General features: G+C 38.0%; 1 protein-coding gene across 1 annotated transcript in view; it reads left to right on the top strand.

Moving 5' to 3' along the window:
• Positions 1-21,995, top strand: part of LOC106800052 (fatty acyl-CoA reductase 2-like) — a 28,039-nt gene extending 6,044 nt beyond the window's left edge. Inside the window, exons 2-3 of the mRNA XM_014791401.2 lie at positions 17,997-18,172; positions 21,406-21,995. Of these exons, the coding sequence (XP_014646887.1) occupies positions 17,997-18,172; positions 21,406-21,589 (360 nt within the window). The 3' untranslated portion in view covers positions 21,590-21,995. The remainder of the gene's footprint in view (positions 1-17,996; positions 18,173-21,405) is intronic.
• Positions 21,996-26,721: the final 4,726 nt, after the last annotated feature.

The raw sequence follows: 26,721 nt of genomic DNA, 5'->3' as shown, positions 1-26,721 counted from the left end.
CAGCTTTACTTCTACGGGATGGCCCCTCTCATCCTTGGCTTTTGCTTCAACGTGAGAACTTTCCTGTCTGGGTTTGCGTTCCCTCTGGTAGGCCTCAGATTCTGCAAATATTTATGAAATGTCTCCTACGAATCAAGGCCCCGTCTACATTCTGCCATTTAACTTAATTCTGACACAGAGTGATGTAAGTGCAGGCATACCTTATTCCTAAGTAGGCCTGCTGTCGCTTTTAAGCAGTATTTCCCTCCAGCCACACACAGTAATGCATCAATTCTGACTCACCTTAAGTAACACAGTGTTCTTCATAGTGGACTAATCATATCAGCTATCTGAAGCTTGGAAGTTTTTCTTAACTATTTTCAGGGCACTTAAAGGAACATATCAAGGGAAGGAAAGCTGTCTGAATTAATGGCAGATTCTTGAGGACTTTCTCACAAAGATAATTACAGTGGCACTCTGAGCAAACAACCAGAGAAACACATAAATAACGTCCAAATACATTTACTGTAGTATTATTTATAGTAGCAAAAATTGGAACCAATCTGAATATTCCACAATAGAGGAATGATTCAATAAACAATGATACATACATGTGTTAGACAAGTATGCAGGCATTAAAACTCATATTTTATCAAATATTAAATGATGTGAGAAAATGCTTGTAATACATTCAGTGCAAAAAAAAAAAAGACATAAAATCATGATTTCAAGTACTGGTCCTAAATGCTGATGGGGTCTTGAATTAATTTTACCTTTTGGCACTCCCAAATTTTCACATTATAATTATAATGAGCATGTTTACTTTTATGGTGAGGAAAAAAGCACCCTCTTTCACAGTGAAAAATAAGAACAGTAATCTTTTTCCAAAGTTTTCCAAATACAATTACAATGAACATGTTTTACTTTTATAGTGGGGGAAAAACACCCACTTTTTAAAACAGTAAATAAATAAGACAGCAAAGCAATCAAGAGATTTCCAAAATTATGTCATTAGATATAAGTTCAGTTGATTTTTAGTTTTGAAACTGTTTATCAAAATTAAATAGTTTGACTTATTTTTTATTAGTAATGTGATTTCAAGTATTCAACATTGTTTTTTGTTTTTTTGTTTTTTTGTGTGTGTGGAAGATTAGCCTTGAGCTAACATCTGTTGCCAGTCTTCCTCTTTTTGCTGAGGAAGACTAGCCCTGGACTAACATCCACGCCCATCCTCCTCTACTTTATATGTGGGATGCATGCCACAGCATGGCTTGATAAGCAGTGCATAGGTCTGTGCCCAGGATCCGAACCTGTGAACCCCAGGCCACTGAAGCAGAGAGTCCAACTTAACCACTATGCCACTGGGCCAGCCACCTCAACATTGTTTTTAAAAAATCTCCTAGTTTCTTTCACAAAATCTGAGAAGCTTCTTAGGAAAGTAAGCCCGATTTCACATGTTGAAATGTGAACGTGCTCACCATGCACCCATGCTATTCAGCTGTGGGTCCCCAGGGGGCCCAAGCTCACTGCTTAGTCTCTTACATTTGAAAAATGCACTCATTTAATTATGAACCAACCAGCTTTCCACTGTAGTGAAAACACTTTTAGATCGAGAAATTGGTATTTTATTTATTTTGCTATCTTGTATATGGCTTTGCTTAGCAAGACATGACTCTTCGCCACTATAACAGATAATTGCAAATAAATCATTCAGTTATGAAGTTCAAAGAAATGTCTAGAGCATTGTGAGGTTCTTTAGTGCCTTAAAGATGTGTTTCTTTTTACAACAATTGTGTCCATTTTTATGCATTTAGCATCTTAGAGTGGTCACAATCTACTTTGAATAACACTTAAAGAAAACCTTAGGAACACAATATCCATACCTGAAAAATGAAACTCCAAGTAGTTGTAATTATATTAAGAGTGAGGTAGTTAATTAAGAGTGCTTGTGAGGTCAGAATTTAAAAAATGTTTCATTGAGAGAATACCAAAAATGGTTGGGCTTTTCCTATTAAGCTATAGTGATCAGATAAAGGAAGGGTTACGGTGAGATTATTCTGGGTTTGGAATGCATCATCTGAGGAGAACAGGCAAAATTCAGGGTTTCTAGGGAGGGACTATCCTGTATGATGTCACCAGGAAGTGGATTTATCAACAAAGGCAGAGTTTGACAGGTTGCACTGGATATTTCATGTCAACTTCTCAGGAAAAATGTGAATAACTCAATAAGCCCTAATTTGCCCCTGAGTTAAATCAACTTTGAAATACCCTGGAGACCTTTGGGTCACACTCTGGGCCCTCAGTTCACAGAATTGATTAGGTTCAAGACGATAGAAGAGAGTAACATTTTATAAAATAGTTTCTTGAAACTTTTTGCAAGACTGTCACTGTTTGGTAGTTTCTAGAAGACATTAGATAAATTAATCCCTAAGAGGAAAAATAATGCGTTTAAACAAATTAACTTTAAACTAAAAAAATTAACTTTGACACAAATAACATCTGCAAAGAAAAGGCCAACAATCTGACCTTGCTGTGTTTAAGAAGCAACCAACAGAAATGTTAATTTCATTTTATGTAAAATTCCTTGTTCATTTTCAAAGACTCTTTCATAAGGAAAAAAGGCATTTTCATGTTTGATCCAGGCTACCCTGTGTAAAATCTTCTTATTCTCAACTTCCAAAAATGAATTTCTGACTGACATTAATGATTCTGTTAAATATCTGTATAAAGCAAAAGCAAGTGGAAACAGAAGTTTGTTTTTAAATTCCCAATGAGAGTTTTGTTCCATTACTATGTTTTATTATTTCTAGGAAATTAATTATCCCACCAAAAGCAAGAGGCTTCTGTAAACTTGGGACAACTAAAGGGAACATAATCTTGCTAGGAATTTAAGTTTCCCATGATTAACAAACACATACTTTTGCTCTGATTTTTATTATTTCTCTCCTTCTGCTGGCTTTGGGCTTTGTTTGTTCTTCTTTTTCTAGTTCTGTTAGGTGTAATTTAAGGTTGCTTACTTGGGCTTTTTCTTGTTTGTTTAGGTGCACTTGTATTGCTGTGAGTTTCCCTCTCAGGATCGCTTTTGCTGCATCCCATATGATTTGGTACAGCATATTTTCATTTTCCATTGTTTCCAGATATTTTTTGATTTCTCCTTTAATTTCATCAATGATCCATTAGGTTGTTCAGTAGCATGTTGTTTAATCTCCACATCTTTGTCACTTTCCCAGTGTTTTTTTTGTAGTTGATTTCCAGTTTCATAGCATTATGGTCTGAAAAGGTGCTTGTCATGATTTCTTTTTTTTTTTTTTTAATTTTTTGTTTATTGCAGTAACATTGGTTTATAACATTGTATAAATTTCAGGTGTACATCATTATACTTCTATTTCTGCATAGATTACATCATGTTCACCACCCAAATACTAATTACAACCCATCACCATACACATGTGCTGAATTATCCCTTTCGCCCTCCTCCCTCCCCCCTTTCCCTCTGGTAACCACCAATCCAATCTCTGTCTCTATGTGTTTGTTTATTGTTGTTATTATCTACTACTTAATGAAGGAAATCATACGGTATTTGACCTTCTCCCTCTGACTTATTTCACTTTGCATTATACCCTGAATGTCCATCCACGTTGTCACAAATGGCTGGATTTCATCATTTCTTATGGCTGAGTAGTATTCCATTGTGTATATATACCACAGCTTCTTTATCCATTCGTCCCTTGATGGGCACTTGGTTGCTTCCAAGTCGTGGCTATTGTGAATAACGCTGCAATGAACACAGGGGTGCATGTATCTTTGCGCATTGGTGTTTTCAAGTTCTTTGGATAAATACCCAGCAGTGGAATAGCTAGATCATATGGTGGGTCTATCTTTGATTTTTTGAGGAATCTCCATACTGTTTTCCATAGTGGCTGTACCAGTTGCACTCCCACCAGCAGTGTATGAGAGTTCCCTTCTCTCCACATCCTCTCCAACATATATTGTTTCCTGTCTTGTTAATTATAGCCATTCTGACGGGCATGAGGTGATATCTCATTGTAGTTTTGATTTGCATTTCCCTGATAGTTAATGATTTGGAACATCTTTTCATGTGTCTGTTGGCCATCTGTATATCTTCTTTGAAGAAATGTCTGTTCAGGTCTTTTGCCCATTTTTTAATTGGGTTGGTAGTTTTTTTGTTGTTGAGATGCATGAATTCTTTATATATTTTGGAGATTAAGCCCTTATCAGATGTATGGTTTGCAAATATCTTCTCCCAATTGTTAGGTTGTCTTTTCGTTTTGTTGATGGTTTCCTTTGCTGTGCAGAAGATTTTTGGTTTGATGTAGTCCCATTTGTTTATTTTTTCTATGGTTTCTTCTGCCCTGTCAGACACGGTGCTTGAAAATATGTTGCTAAGACTGATGTCGAAGGGCGTACTGCCTATGTTTTCTTCTAGAAGTTTCATAGTTTCAGGTCTTACATTCAAGTCTTTAATCCATTTGGAGTTAATTTTTGTGTATGGTGTAAGGTAAGGGTCCACTTTCATTTTTTTGCATGTGGCTATGCAGTTTTCCCAACACCATTTATTGAAAAGACTTTCTTTTCTCCATTGTATGTTCTTGGCTCCTTTGTCAAAGATTAGCTGCCCATAGATGTGTGGGTTTATTTCTGGGGTTTTGATTCTATTCGATTGATCTGTGTATCTGATTTTGTGCCAGTACCATGCTGTTTTGGTGACTATAGCTGTGTAGTCTATTTTGAAATCAGGGAGTGAGATACCTCCAGCTTTGTTCTTTTTTCTCAGGATTCCTTTAGCTATTTGGGGTCTTGTGTTGTTCCATATAAATTTTAGGATTCTTTGTTCTATTTCTGTGAAAAATGTGGTTGGATCTTTGATAGTGATTGCATTGAATCTATAGATGGCTTTAGGAAGTATGGACATCTTAACTATGTTAATTCTTCCAATCCAAGAGCACGAAATATTTTCCCATTTATTTGCGTCGTCTTCAATTTCTTTCAGCAATGTTTTATAGTTTTCTGTGTACAGCTCATTCACCTCTTTGGTTAAGTTTATTCCTAGGTATGTTATTCTTTTTGTTGCAATTGTAAATGGGATGGTATTCTTAATTTCTCTTTCTGCTACTTCGTTGTTAGTGTATAGAAATGCAACTGATTTTTGTATGTTGATTTTGTATCCTGCAAATTTACCATATTTATTTATTACTTCTAAAAGTTTTCTGGTGGATTCTTTAGGGTTTTCTATATATAAAATCATGTCATCTGCAAATAGTGACCGTTTCACTTCTTCCTTTCTAATTCGGATCCCTTTTATTTCTTTCTCTTGCCTGATTGCTCTGGCTAGGACTTCCAGTACTGTGTTAAATAGGAGTGGTGACAGTGGGCATCCTTGTCTGGTTCCTGTTCTTAGAGGGATGGGTTTCAGTTTTTCACCATTGAGGATATTAGCTGTGGGTTTCTCATATATGGCCTTTATTATGTTGAGGTACTTTTCTTCTATACCCATTTTATTCAGAGTTTTTAGCATAAATGGATGGTGTATCTTGTCAAACGCTTTCTCTGGATCTATTGAGATAATCATGTGATTTTTATTCTTCATTTTATTAATGTGGTGTATTACGTTGATTGATTTGTGAATGTTGAACCATCCCTGCCTACCTGGAATAAATCCCACTTGATCATGGTGTATAATCTTTTTAATGTAATGTTGTATGCAATTTGCTAGTATTTTGTTGAAGATTTTTACATCGATGTTCATCAGTGATATTGGCCTGTACTTTTCTTTTTTTGTATTGTCCTTGTCTGGTTTTGGTATCAGGGTAATGTCAGCTTTGTAGAATGAGTTAGGGAGCTTCCCCCCTCCTCAATTTTTAGGAAGAGTTTGAGAAGGATAGGTATTAAGTCTTCTTTGAATTTTGGTAGAATTCACCAGGGAAGCCGTCTGGTCCTGGACTTTTATTTTTGGGGAGGTTTTTGATTACTGTTTCAATCTCCTTACGATGATTGGTCTATTCAAATTCTCTACTTCTTCTTGATCCAGTTTTGGAAGGTTGTATGATTCTAAGAATTTATCCATTTCTTCCAGATTGTCGAATTGGTTGGCATATAGCTTTTCATAGTATTCTCTTATAATCTTTTGTATTTCTGATGTGTCTGTTGTAATTTCGCCCCTCTCACTTCTAATTTTGCTTATTTGTGTCTTCTCTCTTTTTTTCTTGGTGAGTCTAGCTAAAGGTTTGTCAATTTTGTTGATCTTTTCAAAGAACCAGCTCTTGGTTTTATTAATTTTTTTAATTGTTTTTTTGGTCTCTATTTCATTTATTTCTGCTCTGATTTTTATTATTTCCCTTCTTCTACTGATTTTGTGTTTTGTTTGTTCTTCTTTATCCAATTCCTTTAGGTGTATTGTTAGATTGTTTATTTGAGATTTTTCTTGTTTGTTGAGATAGGCCTGTATTGCTATAAAGTTCCCTCTTAGAACCACTTTTGCTGTATCCCATAAATTCTGGCATGTCGTATTTTCATTTTCATTTGTCTCCAGGTATTTTTCGATTTCTTCTTTGATTTCTTCATTGACCCAGTCGTTGTTCAGTAGCATTTTGTTTAATCTCCACGTATTTGTGGCTTTTCTGATATTCTTCCTATAGTTGATTTCTAGTTTCATACCGTTGTGGTCAGAAAAGATGCTTCGTATTATTTCAATCTTCTTAAATTTATGGAAACTTGTTTTGTGGCCTAATATGTGATCAATCCTGGAGAATGTTCCATGTGCATTTGAAAAGAACGTGTATTCTTCGGTTTTTGGATGGAATGCTCTATATATATCTACTAGGTCCATCTGTTCTAATGTGTCATTTAAGGCCAATGTTTCCTTATTGATCTTCTGTTTGGATGATCCATCCGTTGGTGTAAGTGGAGTTAAATCCCCTACTATTATTGTGTTACTGTTGTTATGCTCCTGGTCAGCTGTTGTAATGCTCAGCTGCTTGTAGTTGTTGTGGGCCCTTCAGTCTCTTTATCAGGTGTGGGGAGCCCCAGCACAGTTGGCTGCAAGTTCTAATACTACATTTGTGTTGCAGTATTTCTTTTAAGTGAGTAGGCCCCCCGCCAGGCAGGTTGTTAGGCTCAGGGGCTTACAATTGCTATAAGCCTCCAGCCTTTAGGTCCCTTGTCAGCTCTCTGAGGATTGCAGCTGGGTGGGGCTGACCTCAGGCACAGGAGCACCTAATTGTTTCAGGCTTTGGAAGGTGGGGCAAACGCCCTATGTGGGTCTTTGAGAAGCACAAGTCTTCTGCAGCTGACAAGCTCTGCTGCCCACAGGTCCACACACACAGTCAACACAGTCCTCCCCCGTGTGCACACCCCAACCTCCCAAAGCGGACCCAGTCTCTCCATGGCAGGAGCCCCACACGCTCCACCACCGCCCCACACTCTCAACCTGCTCCTTGTGCATGCCCTGCCCCACTGAAGTTGCCACTCAGTTGCCAGGCTGCAGAAAATCCAGTCACCAATCTATGCAGGCCCACAAGTTGCCTGAGGGCTTGTTGTTGGGTGGGGCCCCTCTCTAGGGTGGGCTGCCTGCCCTGGTTGAGCTGGATTAAATTGGTGCTCTAGTGGGTGGGGCAGACCTGGGCTAGCAGGCCTCAGGGGGAACTCCAATGGCATCTCTGTCAGCACGCCCACACCAGGCCACAACAATGGCCGCCGCCAATGACCCAGTCCCTGGAGAGGTCTCACCTCTCACCGAGATGCACTCAGGGCCTATTAGGTGAGTCTCTTTTCACCAAAGCACTATGCAACTTTCTTTCTGCTGATTTTAGGATGCTTTCTGAAATGGGTGAGTTTGCGTGTGGGCCCTTTAAGAACCGGTTTTAATTTCTTTGTGAACTAGATTTTCTGGGGGTACGCCCCAATGTTTTAGTAGCAGGCAAAGTCAGATATTATGCCACTGGTCTCGATTGTGCTGGGTCCACAAAATGCCTACAGCGGGGGCGCTCCCCGGATCCGCGCTCCGTGCCTCCAGGGAGGCTCCATACCTTTGGGCTTCTCCTGGGCAGTCGTGAAGCTGGCGGGTTGTGAAGTCGGCGTTTTTCCTCTCCAGAAGGGAGTTTCTGCCTCTTGCACCTCAATTAGAATTGTCCTTTGTTGCAGGAGTTCCTCTTATCCAGTTTTCAGTTCTGTCTCAGGGGTAATTTTTCCACGAGTAGTTGTAAATTGGCTGTGTCTGCGGGAGGAGGTGAGTTCAGAGTCTGCTTATGCCGCCATCTTGATTCTGATCCCACTTGTCATGATTTCAATCTTCTTAAATTTATTGAGGCTTGCTTTGTTTCCCAACATATGGTCTATCCTTGAGAATGTTCCATGCATGCTTGAGAAGAATGTGTAGTTAGCTGTTTTTGGATGGAGTGCTCTGTATATGGCTACTAGGTCCATCTCGTCCAGTTTTTCATTTAAGTCCACTGTTTCTTTATTGACTTTTTGTCTGGATGATCTATCCATTGTTGTAACTAGGGTGTTAAAATCCCCTACTGTTACTGTGTTGTTGTTAATATCTCCTTTTAGGTTTGTTAATAGTTGCTTTATGTACTTTGGTGCTCCTATGTTGGGTGCATATATATTTATAATTGATATGTCTTCTTGGTGGAGTGTCCCTTTTATTATTATATATTGCCCTTCTTTGTCTCTCTTAACCTGTTTTGTCTTGAAGTCTAATTTGTCTGATATGAGTATGGCAACACCTGCTTTCTTTTGTTTGCCATTAGTTTGGAGTATTGTCTTCTATCCTTTCACTCTGAGCCTGTGCTTGTCTTTAGAGCTGAGAAGTGTTTCCTAGAGGCAGCATATTGTTGGGTCTTGCTTTTTAGACCATCCTGCCACTCTGTATCTTTTGATTGGAGAGTTCAATCCATTTACATTTAGGGGTAATTATCGATATATGAGGGCTTAATGTTGTGTTTTGTCACTTATTTTCCGGTTCTTTTGCATTTCCTTTGTTTATTGTTCCCTTTGTTTTGGACTGCCAATTCAGTTTGGTTGTTCTGTCTTATGACTCTTCTAGTTTTCTCTTTGTTTATCATATGTGATTTTGTTTTGATTATTTCTTTAGTGGTTACCTTGAGGTTTGTATAAAAAATCTTGTGTATGAGATAGTCCATTATCTGATGGCCTCTTATTTCCTTAAACTAAGTGAATTCAATCTCTTTCCTCTTCCCGTTCTAAGTCATTCTTGTTACAACTTATCCTATCTTATGTTGTGAGTGTGTATTTACAGTGATGAGGTTATATTTATTTTTGGTGATTTCCTTCCTTTGATCTTTGATTTTGGTATTTAAGTGGTTGCTAACCTATTCCAGTAAAGATCTACTATTTTTATGATTTTCTCTACCTATTTTTCTCCTTGCTCCAAGCTTTGTATTCCCTTTCTCTTCTTTTTTTCAGGCCTGAGGGCCTTCATGAGTATTTCTTGTAGTGGGGGTCTCGTGGCCATGTACTCCCTTAGCTTTTGTTTACCTGGGAAAGTTACTATTTCTTCATCATGTTTGAAGGATATTTTTGCTGGATAGAGTATTCTTGACAGAAAGTTTTTGTCTTTCAGTATTTTGAATATATCATTCCAGTCTCTCCTACCCTGTAAAGTTTCTGTTGGGAACTCTGCTGAAGCCTGATGGGAGTTCCTTTGTGCGTTATTTTTTGTTTTTGTCTAGCTGCCCTTAATATGGTTTCTTTGTCATTGACTTTAGCCAGCCTTACCACTATATGCCATGGTGTGGGCCTTTGCCTGTTGACGTATTTAGGGGACCTATTGGCTTCACTTACTGGTATTTCCTGCTCCTTCCCCAGATTTGGGAAGTTCTCAGCTATTATTTCCTTGAATAGGCTCTCTGTTCCTCTTTCCCTCTCTTCTCCCTCAGGAATACCTATAATTCTTATGTTACATTTCCTAATACAGTAGGATATTTCTTGAAGACTTTCTTCATTTCTTTTTAGTCTTAGTTCTCTCTCCTCCTCCATCTGGAGTATATCTGTATTCCTATCCTCTATAATGCTAGTTCTTTCCTCCATATTGTCAGCTCTGTTCTTTAAAGATTCCAGATTCTCCTTTATCTCCTCCATTGTGTTCTTCATCTCCATCAGTACTGATTGGTTTTTCTTTATGATTTCAATCTCTTTTGTGAAGAAACTCCTTATCTCATTGAATTGTTTTTCTGTGTTATCTTATATTTCGTTGAGTTTTTTTATGATAGCTATTTTGAAATCCCTGTCATTTACAGTATGGATTTCTGTGCCTTCAGGGTTGGTTTCTGGGTGCTTGTCATTTTCTTTTTGGTCTGGTGGTATCATGTACCTTTGCCTTGTGTTTCCTGTATTCGCTTTGTTTTTCCTCATCCTGGAAATATCTGGTTGCAGTTTCCACTTGCTGCCACCGTGTGGGGGTTAAAGGCTGTGTAATCTGAGCCCCTTGTCCTCTGCCCCAGCTGCTCCCTGTGATCAGCTGACTGCTCTGTCTGGTCTAGTCGGCTGAGCTGCAGTGTCAGGCATGCAGGGAGCAAGGGAGGGCTCTCTCTTTTGCCCCCTGGGTCCCTGGAGTGGGGAGCTTCTCACTCACCCCTTGTTATCCACTCTCCTGGGGTGCTCAGATGTTGATGGCACCCCTGCAGCAGTTCTGAGTCCTCTGTGTGGAAGTTTCCCACTGGATGAGAGAGCCCAAAGAACTATGATTTCCCTGCAGAGGGCTGCCCCTCCCCCCCTCTGGGAGCCGTGTGAACTGGATCACTGATCTGATGGGGAGGGAGAGGATTTCTCCTTACCTCTCCCCACTTCCTCTGGGGGCCCCAGCACATCCACTCTCACATGTGCGGCAGTGCAGATCTTTCCGATCTTCCTTTTTGCTCCCTTGTAGGAGTCTGTTGTTGGTCTGTGACTGTCCCTTGTGTTGTATCTTATTGGGGGAAGAGTTTACGGGAAAGCTCACTCCACCATGATGCTGATGTCACTCAACAAACATACACTTTTAAAAGATTGTAACAAGTTTTTAGTTTGACAGTTACTCAACTCAGATTAGTTGAAGCATGTAAGGCCTCTCTCCTATGGGCCATTTCCTTTCTTTTAAGAAAAAAAAAACTAAAGAAATTGATCTAGTCCGGGGGATATATTAACAGTCCCAGAAACAGAAGCAACTTATTTTCTTAGTCTCTTATTTTCTTTTATCATTCTGTTCACTAGTTAATTCAATCACTGGCATGATTTCACATGTCCAGCTTCTTTCTTTCTTTTAAAATTTCTTCCAGTTACATCAAGTCTTTCTTATAGCTTCAGGTTGCCCATACTGATTTCACTCAAAAAGTCAACAAGCCACAGAAGTCAACATAAATCTAGAATATATTTGGTTTTCATTGGGATCTGGATCACATGGTATAATCAGAAACCTGGGGATGACCCAACACACACAAATACACATACACACGCAAACATATACACACGTAGCTGTCTGATTAGCAGCTTTTAAAAATGGAATCTGTTGTGGATGTGGAAAGGGAGTTTTCCTATTATTAAGAAACTATTAAGTGGCAGGCACTATGCTAGGCATCTGATTTTCATTACCTTATTTAATCTCACAAAACTCTTTGGTATCCTATATTGCTACCTCACAGATGAGGAATTAATCCAGGGAAGTTGTTGCCTATCCAAGGAAATGCCAAGGAAGTGACAAAGCAGAATTTATATGCAGTTCTCTTATCTCTAAAGCCCATGCTTTCCCCACTGCATTGCATTGCCTCCCCTAAGAAATTGCTGCCTCTACACTCTGATGACCATGCGCTGCTCTCCAGTTAGTATTTCTGCCAATGATGACAACTTCATTAGGAAGGTAAAACTATGGCCACTTCCGGATTAGTATCATCACTTTTCCCATCCTTTAGCATGGATAATGCAAAGATGCCACCAATTCTGCTGGAGAGTAGAAATAGTCTTAAGACTGGTCTCCATCTTCCTAGCCACCCCAGCTCCTTTCTTGCCCGGGTACTTATTCTCAAAGAACTCTGTGAAAATGACCTTGGGGAACAAAGCATAATAAGATGAAGAACTGAACATTGTGTCACCTTTAGCATTCATTATAGATTCTTATGCAAAGTGAATTAAAAGTTTTTAATGCAAAATTGTTTTTAAGAATAGCAGAAAATATGGTGAATCATTAGTTTCCTGAGATCACAGAATGAGATAGTCCAGAGATTGACATTTTAGATAAATATGCAAATGAAAACACCGAGGCCCCAAGAGGTCACTTGCCCCAGTCATGCAGCTAATAAATGGCAGTACTAGGATTCAAACCCAGGCCTCCTGACTCCAAAGAGCCTGAGATCTTTCCAGCACACTGATGGCTTTCACCTTCAGTGTGTATCAGACTCACTAGAGAGCTTGTACAAAGTGCGGACGCCCAAGCTTCAACTCAGAACTGTTGAGTCAGAGTCTCCAGAGTTTTCCTGAGTCAGAATGTCTGAAGTTTTTGTTTTTTGTTTTTCAAACAACTTCCCAGGCAAAATGCCAAATGCCAAAGTTTGACAACCATGCTATTACACCATACCACCTTCTGGTTCTATAGAAATGGTCCTCACTAAAGCAATAAAACTTCTAGGTTAATCCTCTATATCTTATGGCAGTTATTAGTGAACTAGCAAAATCCTAACATTTTGTAAATTTTTGTGATTCTTTACATTGGTATGATAGTTTCTTGGCTTAATTTACATGTACTTGGTGATGTTCAATTGTTCTCGACATAGATTATACTATTTCTTAATAGGTCTTTCTTGTTTGGATTCTAAATTGCAGAATCTGTTGATTTGCTTTTACTCAGCATTCTAAAATTTCTCTGATAAATATTATAGGCTCTTTAGGACACCAGATATTCCAAGATATTCCACAGAGATTGCCCTTTAGTTTAAGGGACTTTACCCTTTTTTTTCCAAAGTAAAAATATTAAGCAAATTTTGGTGGGTTATTGGAACTAAATAATATAGTAATATTTGAAGAGACAGACTCAGTAAACTGAATAAAGATCAAAAACTCTCATGATTATTAAAGATACGATTATTTTCACTGATCCCCAGGAAGTAGTGACCAAATATCCTGTGGATACCTCCAAAGTGAGGTCATGTGGATAACAAGTCGATTGCAGAAGTCCAAGTTCAAGACCTCTCCATTGTTTCAAAAGCATAATATAAATATCATGCCCCCATCTCTTGCCCAATTCCTGCTTCTAATAAAAATGTGGTTTTAGTGTCTGGCTGCAGAAGTCATGCCCAAGGAGTTTATTGAATTCAAAAATTTCTCTTTCTGGTTTTCTTATTCTGCTGAATTTTCTTACTCAGGATTTGCAAGATTTCTCTCTTGCCTCTGGGCTATAAGTAACTATTGCCATAAATAGAATAGTCTCTCATGTTTAAAAACAGATTAAGAGAGAGAAATAGTTGCCTGTGTAATGTCAAATCAGTGAAACACTCCTAAACTTTCCGAGAGAAATGTACAGCTTTGATATCAGTTTGAAATGCCTAGATCACCTCCCAGCTGTTATCTGTCAGTGACCACAGAAATGTGTCCTGCTCCCATCAAGAATATTGTTTCATAAAATGGAAAAGCAGCAGTCCCTCTGCTTGAGTTTTCATAAATGGTGGTAGTTACTCAACTCTACCTTCTCGGTCCTATGCCATTAAAGAAAGAATATATGAGAAGGAATATGATAAACCCTTAGACTCTAAAATAATTATATGAAGTTTATTATTGGTGGACCATCAATGAAATTCTTGAAATTATATTTTTTCTTCACTCACTTTTATTCTGTTTATTTTTTCTTACCTTTAATTAATGTCTCGTATTAGCAAAAGAAACTTTCAGAAGAGCTGGTATCTACTGAGATCCATTTGCATCATTTCATCTGTCCTTCATTCTTGTTATTATTACAAAAGAGGAGAGTCTGCACTGAGGCTTTCTAGCTCCTTGACAGTTAATACCCAGGACCCAAGGGAACACTTTGTGTCTTCTTTTAGTAGTAAATATTTGCTGTCTCTCATCCCACCAATGAAGAAGAGCGAGTAACCAAACAACTTCAGGAGCCAAGCTCCCATTTATGGTTCTATTACTATTCTTACAGTAATTAATTTCAATTCAACAAGCAAAATTGGAGTCTTTTCAATGAACAGTTTGCTGTTGAGCATAAAGATGAACAAGAATCAAGAAATTTACAAACCAAAGGGGGATATTTAAGCCATGACTTTAAAAATGGAGAATTTTCAGAGTCAGTGTTTCTTTAAGTTTGGTACCCAGACCGTCAGACCTATCTGTGTGGCTGGTTAATAAACACAATTTCTGGGTTATATACCAAACCTGCTGAGTCAAGATCTCTGAGAGTGGAGTAAGGAAATCATTTTAACTGGTTCCCAGATATTTTGTATGCCTACACAGTTTGAAAACCACTCATGTCTTATAACTGCCCTGGGCAGTTATAAAGTGAAATGAATCATACACAATTTTTCAGCAGCAATTATCCATGTTAACACTCCAACTAGAAAAGTTCTCATCTTCTGATCAGTTAAAATTAACTAGGGAACTTGATGTGAAATGCAAACTCCTGGCTATGCCTCAGTAATTTCTTATTTAGTAGGTATGGGATGGGGTCCAGGAATATAGCTTTTTAATATGCATACTAGTGATTCCAATGCAGTTCGCTTGGAAGATAACACTTTAAAAAGCACTGGTCTGTTGGCTGGCAGTTGGCTGTAGTCGCTAGTGTTCTATAAATAGAACCGATGTGAATGATCCATAGAATGGAATAGAAAGGAGGTGGCAACATGTAAAGAGTATTATTTTGTTAGAAGCTATAGCAGTATGGTGAGACTCCTGACACGGAAAGTCATATTATTAAGACAGGTAATATAGAAAAATGGGACTCTTATTCAGCACTGTAGTTGGAATTGATGCAGCCAATTCATTGATTTTATTTTGGCTGACCATAATCAATACCGTCTGGATCAGAAAACTCAGATTTTTTTCAATTGCACTATGTTCATTCAGATATGCTCTCTCATTTGAAAATATAAATCAATAAGTAGAATATAGATTGGGACATTATTTCCTTAAAGAGTAATTATCTCCTAAAATAGGCATGCTGTAAATTGGTATCTTGGTGCTGTTCAACATCGCTCAGGTTGTCTGAATGTACCATATGGTATAACAGTATTCTCTGCCTTTAAAGTCACAAAAACCAAAGGCAAGAGAAAATCTATACATGGCAGCATACGCCACATGTGAGGAACCCCGTTGCTAGAAGGGTGGACACTGACGTCATCCTCCACTTCTTGCTCTCAAGCAGCCAGAAATTATCACAGGCCAGAGTCAAAGACTCCACAGAATCCTAAATAAATTTCCCGTGAGTAAAATCTATCACGCAGACTCAAAAAAGAGCCTTCTACAAATTCAACTAATAACAAAGAGGGAAATTGTACAACTTTTAGATAAACGTATCCAAAAATATCTGACATGTGTTTGTTGTACAATGAACATGAACTACGAGAAAAAAAACATTTGACTATGAAAGCAAATATTTTTCATGCTATGATCTACCGAGAGTAGAAGAGCTGTTAAGTATCTTTCTGGAGAACCACAATGACCTTTGTTGAGAATGTCTCTTAGACACTTTATCAACCTTATCAATCCCAGATGTCAAAAAAGTGTTGAGGATTGACCTAACTTCCAAATTATTTTCAGAATTATAGTAACACCCCACTGACCCTATAGTGCAGAAAAATGGTACCTCAGAGACAGAAGTATATCAGCTTGCCAGGACAATATGTGGATTCAACTCTCTTCCACAGTCACTCTTACTGAATTCCCAGGATGGCCTCTGAACATGGTCTTGCCTATTACAAATGAGAGGTGATTTCTCTGACTCTCTGAGGTCAACTTCTTAGTGCCTAATAAAAAAGCCTGGGGTAGCTCTCTAAGGGAGAGAAAAAGCCTGCTACTAAAGATTAAGGAAATGGTGAAAATTCGTCTGTGGTTAAAGGGGAAAAGAGGGCTGTCTCTGCCACTGCATTATGATTAAAACCACAGACTGATTTTCTCTGCTCTTAACCTTTCTAAACATTTAGCCTTACTTTCCTTTTCCTCACTGTTAACGTACCATGCCAATACTACAGTAAAATTTCATTTTATCCAAATAGGTTGGAACCAAGATCATTTTATTAAAATCATATTTTCGGAGAAAATGGAAAATACCAATTTAATCTAAGAACTTCTGTGTGAAGGGGAAAGTAGAGACTCCAATCTATCTGAATAATTGTAATAAAAGCTAAAACTACAACTGCCCCTTCCTTTTTTCCCATTTAAATTAGAATATTAAAGAATCCATTAAAATCCCATAAAAAGTACATGATCTCATGTAATTCTCTTACTAGACAATAACTGCCGTTTATATTAGAATGAGATTATATAAAAGTTTTATTTTGCTCATTACAAATTTGCTTACTTTGTTATTTTCTAATTATGTTTGTGCTGCTAAGATGTCTTGTTCTTTACCTGCCACACAAGAGGGGCCAAATAAAACTGGAATGCCAGGCTTATGGCAAGGAAAGGGTTTTTATTTTGGGTGACATCAGCCAGGACATGAGAGCTCTCAGATTTGCCCCATCTCCCCGAAAGATGGGAGGCAAGGTGTTTTAAAGGTTGTGAAGAATGTGGCTGCTTGGAGGGGGGGGCAGTCTATAGCCTTGCTTGTTGGCGCTTCCCCACCAGCCTGCATTTGGCCTGTGAGGCTGCTGGCAGGGAGGAGGATGGTGAGATAAGGGAATCGTAGGTAGTTATCCTTCAACCAACTGAGTAGTGGATGGTGGACTCTGGCTCCAGGAAGCCAAGAAGTTGAAGTCTGAGGAGCTTTAGCTTCTTGATATTTTCTGGATATAGTTTTCCTGTAACAAACCTCAAGAACTGGTAATTAGCCAAAACTTCAGTGTGAGCCCAGCTTGAGGCTACCTGGGATTTTAACAGTTTGTAACTTCTATCTGCCTTGTGAAGTTCAGGGATACAAAGGTTTAAAAAACCAATATTTACATATGAATGTAACTTATAGAAGCAAGGAAAGAGGATGAGCGCTTTTGGTTTTAACCCCATACATGCTGGGTTTAATGTAGGGGAACTGATATCAGGGCTGGCATTAATTCCATTAATCTGGGCCAGTTAAACAAGTTGTTTCCAACTTGTGCTCATGAGCCCTCCTTTGTAAAGGTTGGTAATTTGTAAAGGCTGGTAATTTTACACTGAAAACAATATTTCCCAGCCAAAAATGGAAACAGTCACCATGTATAAACATGAAGCTGCCTTACAAGGGACAAGAAGATGGAGCAGAATATGAATGACTTATGTTCACTCCTTCACCCCGCAGGAGGAGTTCAAAACACACTCCTTACTGGTTATTGGAACTGACGTTTTCAAATGTTTATCAAATGAAAAGGAGCAGGGGCCGGCCCCGTGGCTTAGCGGTTAAGTGCGCGCTCCGCTACTGGCCGCCCGGGTTCGGATACCAGGCGCGCATGACGCACCGCTTCTCCGGCCATGCTGAGGCCGCGTGCCACGTACAGCAACTAGAAGGATGTGCAACTATGACATACAACTATCTACTGGGGCTTTGGCAAAAAAAAAAAAGGAGGAGGATTGGCAATAGGTGTTAGCTCAGAGCCAGTCTTCCTCAGCAAAAAGAGGAGGATTAGCGTGCATGTTAGCTCAGGGCTGATCTTCCTCACAAAAAAAAAAAAAAGAAAGAAAGAAAAAGAGCAGGAATTATGCTAAGTTGACTTGGAATTGCATGAAACAAAGCAAATGGCTCTTGAGTAGATGCCTTCTTTGAGTGATATTATTACACCTAAAATCAGTCTTTGAGAATTATAATGAAACAAGTCAGTGAAAACAAGAGCAATGTGATGGTGATGATGATCTCTGTATATTGATTTATATTTATGTTTTAGCTCTTTGAAAAAGTCAAAGAAGTTTGTCCAGACGTGCATGAGAAGATCCGAGCTATCTCTGCAGATCTCAATCAGAGCGACTTTGCCATCAGCAAGGAGGACACGCAGGAGCTTCTCTCCTGCACAAACATCGTCTTCCACTGTGCCGCCACTGTATGCTTTGACGACCATCTGAGGTACATTCCCATTTCCCTCTCGTGGCTTCTATGTATACGTGGTGTGCACCCATGTCTGTCTAAGTTTCTTTATGGTTTCTGTTAAAAAAAAAAAGATGTATTCGCAATGAAAAAAGAATACAAAGGAGTAAAACTTCTTCAAAATCTTTTTGGATATATTTCATTGTCATTAAATGTTCTATTATGATTTGCAATGACTGCATGACATTCCATTGTACATAATTGCCTATGATACACTCAACCAGTTCTGTATCGATGGACATTTTTTGGATTGTTCTAATTTTTCACTATTATAAACAACTCTGAATGAACATCTCTGTGCATACATTTTTTTTATACCATTGGGTGCCTTCCCTTTTGGGTAAGTTCCCGGAATTAGAATTGTTAGATACGTACCAGATGTGCCCAGCTTATGAACAGCTTACATTTTGACATGTAATCCTAAATCGCTTTCCCAAAAGGTGGAATCCATTCACACTGTCCCTATGCACATGAATCTCATGTCTGACATGAAAATACTGTATTATAATGTTTTAATTCTTTTTGACTTTGTCAATATGATAATGGAAATGGCATTGCATGTTTTGATTTTTATTTATTTGATAATTAGAAAGGTTGAAGATATTTAAATGCTTATTAGTATTTTATTCTTTTGTGAAATGTCTATTCATGTTCCTTACCTATTTTTCTCTTGAAACATTTTTTTCTTGTCAATTTTAAAACCTCTTGGAAGAGTTAACATATTAACTCTTTGTCTTTTATAAGGTTCAAAATATTTTTTGTGTGTGTGTGAGGAAGATTAGCCCCGAGATAACAGCTGATGCCAATCTTCCTCTTTTTTTTTGCTGAGGAAGATTGGCCCTGGGATAACATCAGTGCCCATCTTCCTCTACTTCACATGGGACACTGCCACAGCATGGCCTGACAAGCGGTGCATCGGTGCGCATCCAGGATCTGAACCTGCGAACCCTGGGCTGCCAAACCAGAGCACGTGTACTTAACCACTGCACCACTGGACTGACCCCAGGTTTGAAATATTTTAATAGTTTATCATTTGTTCTGAACTCTCTTTTTATTATTTATGCAGTTATTTATAATTTCTTCCAGTATTTTTGTTTTACTTTCACATTTAAATCTCTGACCCAATTAAAATTTATTTAGCTATAAAAAGGAATAGTCAGGAAACTTCTGTAAAAAGGAGAGTAATGTAGGTGTTAATGTACAGTAACTTTTTAAAAAATTTCTAACAGATGGTGACTTCTTAAATGACATTTGTTAAATGATTTATTTTCATTCTTTATTTGAAAGGAAACTCTTACAATATTTCATATTCCCACTTTTAAACTATGTATTTTGTTCCATTAATTAGGCTTTCTCTTCCAGTACCACAGTGTTTAATTACTGTAATTTTTATTTTATTAGGCAAGTATACACATATCAGTCTCTTTTTATAGAATTTTCCTGACTATTTTCATCTACTTATACTTCTTGATTAAACTTGGAATAATTTTGCCAAGTTTTTAAAAGTGTTGAGAGTTTGACCGGGATTACCTTGAGTATGTAGATTCATTTAGAAAAACATATTTAAAACATTGGTTCTTCCTGTCCAAGAGCCATATATGTCTTTCTATTTATTCAATTTTTCTGTTATGACCCTTAATGAAGTTTTATCATTTACTTTATATAGAGCCTATTCATTTATTATTAATTTGATATACTTTCAAATGTTTGATTTTGAACGTGTGCCTTTCTTCCATTTTATTCTCTAATTTTCCTATATAAGAAAGCTGGTTATTTTTTTTACATAACTTTTATAAAGGAACACCTTGCTGAATTATCTTATTGTCCATCCCAGATTTCCTTTAGCTGCTTCTGTCTGTTTTCCAGGTATACAATTATACAATCTAATAGTGATTTTTTTGACTGTCTTTATAATATTAGATCTGATCATTAGTTTTGTTTTCCTCTCTGACAAAGCTGGAACTTCAGAGCAGTGTGAAGCAGTAGTGGTGTTGTAGACATCCTTCTCGGCCCTGACTTGAAAAGCAGTGCTCAGCTTTTCCCCATGAAGCATGATTGTTGTTGTTAGTGCCATGGAGTTGATTCCGACTTCTAGTGCCCCCGTGGACAGCAGAGCGGAACCGTGCCCCATCTTTTTGTGCCATCCTCTCACCTTCCAGCGCTGTATCAGACAATGCTCTGCTGCTGTTCATAGGGTTTTCATGGCCAATTTTTTTGGAAGTGGGTGGCCAGGTCCTTCTTCCTAGTCTGTCTAGTCTGAAAGCTCCGCTGAAACCTGTCCACCATGAGTGACTCTGCTGGTATTTGAAATACCAGTGGCATAGCTTTCAGCGTCACAGCAACATGCAGCTGCCACAGGATGACAACCGACAGGCAGGTGGTGTGGTTCCCTGATGGGGAAGTGAACCCTGGATGCTGTGGTGAGAGCACTGAATCTTAACCACCAGATCTCCCAGGCTGGCTATTAAGCATGATACAGGCTAGCAGATTGATATACATACATTTTAATCATTTTATTCCTCTTTTAATGAATTTTTAAAAATTCAATTGGAAATGGATACTGAATGTCATTTTTCAACTTTTCAAAATACATATAGATGATCATATAGTTTTTCTCTTTTTGAATTAAATTACATTAATAGGTTTCCTAATATTGTATAAACCATGTATTTCTGGAATGAACTATTTCATTTTCATCACATATTGTGTTTATGTGGCTTTCTATTCTATTAGCTAAAATTTAGGATTTTGACTTCAATTTTCATGTCTGACCTGGACCTTTGCAATAGAAACTTATATTTCTCATTCTATATCCACTGTTGCTCTCCGTCAATTTATTTAAATTTTCCAACTTCTTGAATCGATGCTTAATTTATGTATTTTTATTCTTTTAATGGCTGCTTAAGTAGCTTCTTTATAAATTCAGAGGATTGTGATTTTTTCCTTCCAGTTGTTTGTAGAACCATGACTTCTAAATGCAATATGCACAAATGCTTCAATGAATAAGATTTATGTGCACAGGATACATCATCCACATATAACACGTTCCAAGTATCACATAACTGTGTAGTCATGACTCATACTTTTCTTCCTGGTCCTTTGAGGCAGCCACAAAAATCAGATGGCTCTGCCAGTGACTGGAGTAGGTGACGTACAGCAAGGCAGGATGCTGAGTGGCCTCATTGTGTCTCCTTCCGCTTCATCTTCTCTAGACATGCCGTGCAACTAAACGTCGCTGCCACCCAGCAGCTCTTGCTTATGGCCAGTCAGATGCCAAAGCTCGAAGCCTTCATACATATCTCTACTGCCTATTCAAATTGTAACCTGAAGCACATCGATGAAGTCATCTATCCATGCCCTGTGGAGCCAAAAAAAATCATCGACTCCATGGAGTAAGTTGGGTCAAAGGAGGGGGTCAAGGGGTGGACAGATTGTTGTTCTCTTTGATTCTTTGTAGCCATTCGTTAATGAGGTAACGAAATGGGACACCTTGAAACAAAATGCTTTGCAAAGGTGCTAGCTTTAGCTACCCTGTCCTGCTAGTCCCTCCACGCCTAGAGGGATGGATGGGGAATACAGGTGTGCGGATGGGGTAGCACAGGGATAGAAAAACCCCACAGAACAGTTTTGTTAAATAGTTCAGGATTACATGAGGTCCACGGGAATACTTTACATAGAAGTGGTTTCTCACTTCTTAATGAACTCAGCATTGTCACGAGGTAAAGGAAGTACAGTATACAGTATAAAAGTTCAGGAAAACGGTTTTTGAGTCAGACTGACAAGGGTTTGACTTTAGGTTCTGCAGCTTACTGGCTGTGTGACCTTGAGCAAGTTCCTTGACCTCTCTGAGCTTCAGTTTTTTCATTGGTAAAACGGGGCTAACAGTAGTGCCCATCTTACAGTTGTAATGATAAATTGAGTTATATAAAGCAATTATTGCAGCGTTAAGAAGTGTTTAACAGCAGTTAATCAAAAGGTTAATAGAGAAGAACTAATAGAGAAGAGAAATTCCTCCCAGATCTGGCAGAAGGAGTCAGTCTCTTGATCTACTCAGCCGAGATACACTTTTCTTACTGTCCTATTGTGCAGGAGACATAGTGTCTAGCAGTTTTCTCTTCTTGCCAACAAACAGGAACCACTTTCTTCTTAGGACATGGCCTAGGTCTCAGAATAAATATGTTTCTGTTTTGTGCTTCTTTGTTCTTCTGCTCCGTTTACCAAATTTACCTTGTTTTTTTTTTCTTTTTTTAACTGCATAAAAAGTATTGCAGCAGAGAAAATAGACTGTCACAATGAATTTGTCTGATTTTAATTTCATATGATACTGTATTTCTACTTAAGATATACTCTTTAAAATGAAGTCTTAGCTAGATCAAGAGGTCATTCCCTTCAGGGCAAACATGTTTATCTCACGCAGCTCTGAGAATAGATATTTTTATCCGTCATTTAAAAATATCCAGAACAAAGAGGTATGAAAGTCATCTAAAGGACCTGGAGGTTACTTAAAGTTGCCAATAAGTGATGATTTGCTTAACTGGTGCAAAGGAAACTTTCAGAGTCCAGAGTTTGTCAGGAGAGTTGGAGAAAAGACACTCTGATGCCCAGCGTCGGGTTAGATTGGATTGATTCCATGCTTTGCTTCCAAACTAGCATCCTTTCAACGAGATTACTTTCTGATGTCCTTTTCTTTTTTCTTTTTTTCCTTTTTCTTCTCAGGATGTATAACTGAGCAAATCAAACATGAATTCATTGTATTAGGGCAAAATTCCATGTTTGCTTCAGGACTAATCCAGCCTGAGGCTCCTCTGGGAGTTACCCTGACTGTCCCACAGCTGTGTCAAGGTCTTAAATTAGCCCCTCATTAACTTGAGCCTCAAAATTCCCATGGGAGATAGTTCTAGTTCTTGCCTTTCCCAGTATAGTTTAGATATACCAGAATGTTCTTGATGGCCAGATTGGTAGTATCACAACTGCCAGAGTAAATAGGAATCACAAAGCTCACAGAAGAGTCTCGGTTTAGGAGTAATACTTTTTACCTCTATATGCTGCTGTATCCTTTTGAAAGTACTTTGAATTACACCGTCTTCTTTGCAGCAATTCTGTAAAGCGTTAGGGCTAGATAAATTCAAGCTCCACTGCTTACTGACGATGCAGGCTTTTGAGTTGTCTCATCTGAAACATTGGGCTAATACTACCCACATTGGAGAGTTGATCAGATGAGATAATGTCTGAGGAGTGCTTAGTGCTGTGGCCTGGTCCCTAGTAAAAGGCTCAGCAAATATTACTCCCTCCATTTTCTCCTCTATTCTCTCTCATCTCCCATGTTACACACATTTTGAATTTTATGGATAAAGAAACAGGCACAATAAGGTCAACCGACTTGCTTAGGGCTTAGGAGACAAACTCAAAAAGACTTTTCCCTCTAATTGCTGCTTAACATAATCTTTCCTCTAACATCACTAAGCAGACTAATAAATATATAAATATATATATATAATTATATATAAATAAATACATATATTAATAAATATATCATATGGATGCTATGGCTCTTAAAATTTTCAAGAAATGGATGATTCCTACAAATCATGTTTGAAATGTTCCTCTAGGAGTTAAAATCAGGGCCTAGGTGGAGAAAAATGATGGTCCATGTATTGGTTAGCAAATTATGATATTAAGACAAGGTCCACTTTAGCCCCAAAGATACTCTAAAACAACTTGAAATCATCATGACTCCTGCTATGAAAAAAATGCTGGCTGAATTTTAATTCTTACACAAAGAAAGTGCAGAAAGCAGCCAGTGGCTTGCCATTGATCTTTGTCTGTGATCTTAGAAATACTGGATTATCAGTTCTATGGGCTAGAGTCTCAGTGCTCTTGTTTGAAATTTGTTAAGATCACATGCAGATATTCCAAAGGTGTAAAATTTTCTGACGTGTAACCAGTAGAGATCTTCTTTTTTTTTTAGGGTTGGGTTGATAACCTAAATGGACTTACTGGGCTCGTTATTGCAGTATATATAATGATTGTAAATAACTCCTTGAAATGTAGCAGAGGGATAGTAACAAGATGCTTAGTATTGGCTTAGCTTCATTGATCCAAAACCACAAATGTTACTTTACTAACTACAATTGAAGCAAGTTATCTCAATTTTGCTGATTGGAAAATAGAGGCAGAGTCAAATTACTTTTATTATTTGTGGAATATTTATTATCAACAAAACAGAGGTACTGTGATAGCATCAATTACTATTTGGGGGGGGTGGTTTTGGAAAGTCTGACCTCAAGGACCATGTCTGTATTTCCCCTTAGTTACCACAAGATGGGGGTGTTTCCTGCTTTTCGCTGGTTATTAATAGCTCGAATTAGTGCAGCAAATTGAGGGTGCGATAAAAATCATATTCGCAAAGACTATTAAATCCTTGATTATAAAACACACACAAGAGTTTACGTGTGTGTGGATAGAAATTATATATGTAGATAAATTACATCAATAACTAGTTCTTAATAGATACGAGAACGAGAACTCCCGATTGGAGCGAATGTTTCAGATACAGACATTGATGACTGTGGGAAGCACTGTCAGCGCTAATCCTCTCACAGACCAGGGGAAGCATCAACGGTTCCTCTAGCTCAGCAGCTCTTTGCACGAGTCTCCCTGCGGTGAAGACGGGTCCAGCCTGAGCTGTGGTGCCTCGCAGTTCACGTGGAAGCATCTTAGGACCAGAAGCACGGCTCTGCTCTTGAGAACAACGAATAGTGTTCAGTTCTCTAACTGGGCTTACGTCTCATTAGAAATAATCTCGTGCTTCAGACTCTGCCTGTTCTTCTCAGAACTAGGTCCACCGTGAACTAAAATACAAATATAAGATAATGAAGTATGACGACGTGTCAAAGACAGTGACAATGAGCTTCTTTCTGATTCCTTTTTTTTCTAGCAGCCGCTCTCTTTCTGTTCCCTACCTGCCTCCAACTCTTTCTTCTTTAAGGCTTAGTTGGGGTTAATGTTTGGTAACTTAGAACATAATTATTTTAACATGATCCCAGAGTGAGTTTTATTACGTTGTTTCCAAAGCTGCACATTTATTCAAATTTACTAAAATTTTCCAAACTGGTTTCTTATGTCCAAAACAAGGGCAATCAGTTACCAAAAAATAGAAATTAGAAACGTAAGAAAGTGCTAACCACTGCAAATCAATTATGGAAACATGCGGGGTATAAATACTCAATTATTTCATAAAGTCAATAAACATGACTTTTTATTTAATAACTGACAATTATTGACATGACTTGTGTGAATAATTCCCAATTCTTGCACTTATATAACATCAGTGATCTGTGAGGTAAACTAAGATACTGAACAAAAAGTAAATAACGGTGGCCTTTTCCCAAGTAATAAAAAAAGTTTTTATCAAATTGTAGAATTTTGTTAATTTTTCAAAATAAAATGTTTCTTAAACTTCTAGTGTCTACTGTTGCTTGTAAGTTAGCTAGCACTAGCAGAAAACAACATCATTTAAGAAAATGTAAACTAATTTTAAGGGAAAATTTGGGAAACCTTAATTCTTAAAATGTCTTATGAATTAATTTTTAAGATGTGAAAGCCTATTCTTGGTGTTTGTTAATTAAGTAAATATATTAACCTCTCACAAATTTGAGGAATTTCACTCCCTAAAGGAACCTGAGGACCACTAGTGGTTCATGGAAATACTGGCACTTGAGATGAACTTGGCTGGGAGGTTGGCTAGGCGGAGAGAAGTCAGCCTCAGCACGATAACCTACTAAGAAGTGAATTAACATTAGCTATTGTTACAACAGCATTAGTATTATCTGTCTGATATATACTTTAGACCCAGCTGTTACTTAAGATCTGGTTTAATATTTTATGTTCTTTTTCCTGTGTAGTCTGGGAAAGGATTTCTTCGGGCCATAAGAACTACTCCGATGGCTGTGGCAGATTTAATTCCAGTTGATACAATCGTCAACCTCACCTTGGCTGTAGGATGGTACTTGGCAGTTTGCAGGTGTGGATGCTTAAGCTGGCTTTCAAGGATCTGATGAGGAGGAGGGTGAATATGTTAGGCTTATTTTCAGATTATATTCATTTTATCATAGAATACCCCAAATGTGAGAGGGCCTCTGTTTCAATATTTATATAGTTTGAAATAAGTCACCATATATGCATTGAGTTGTTTTATAAATATTGCTTACTACTTTTTTTTTTTAATTTTTTGTTTATTGCAGTAACATTGGTTATAACATTGCAAAAATTTCAGGTGTACATCATTGTACTTCTATTTCTGCATAGATTACATCACGTTCACCACCAAAGTACTAATTACAACCGATCACCACACACATGTACCGAATTATCCCTTTCACCCTCCTCCCTCCCCCCTTCCCCTCTGGTAACCACCAATCCAATCTCTGTCTCTATGTGTTTGTTTATTGTTGTTATTATCTACTACTTAATAAAGGAAATCATACGATATTTGACCTTCTCCCTCTGACTTATATCACTTTGCATTA

Source organism: Ceratotherium simum, chromosome 17, assembly GCF_057802395.1.
Source record: "Ceratotherium simum simum isolate JZ-2026a chromosome 17, ASM5780239v1, whole genome shotgun sequence".
NCBI classification, from domain to species: Eukaryota; Metazoa; Chordata; class Mammalia; order Perissodactyla; family Rhinocerotidae; genus Ceratotherium; species Ceratotherium simum.
This window is presented reverse-complemented; position numbering and strand designations above follow the sequence as displayed.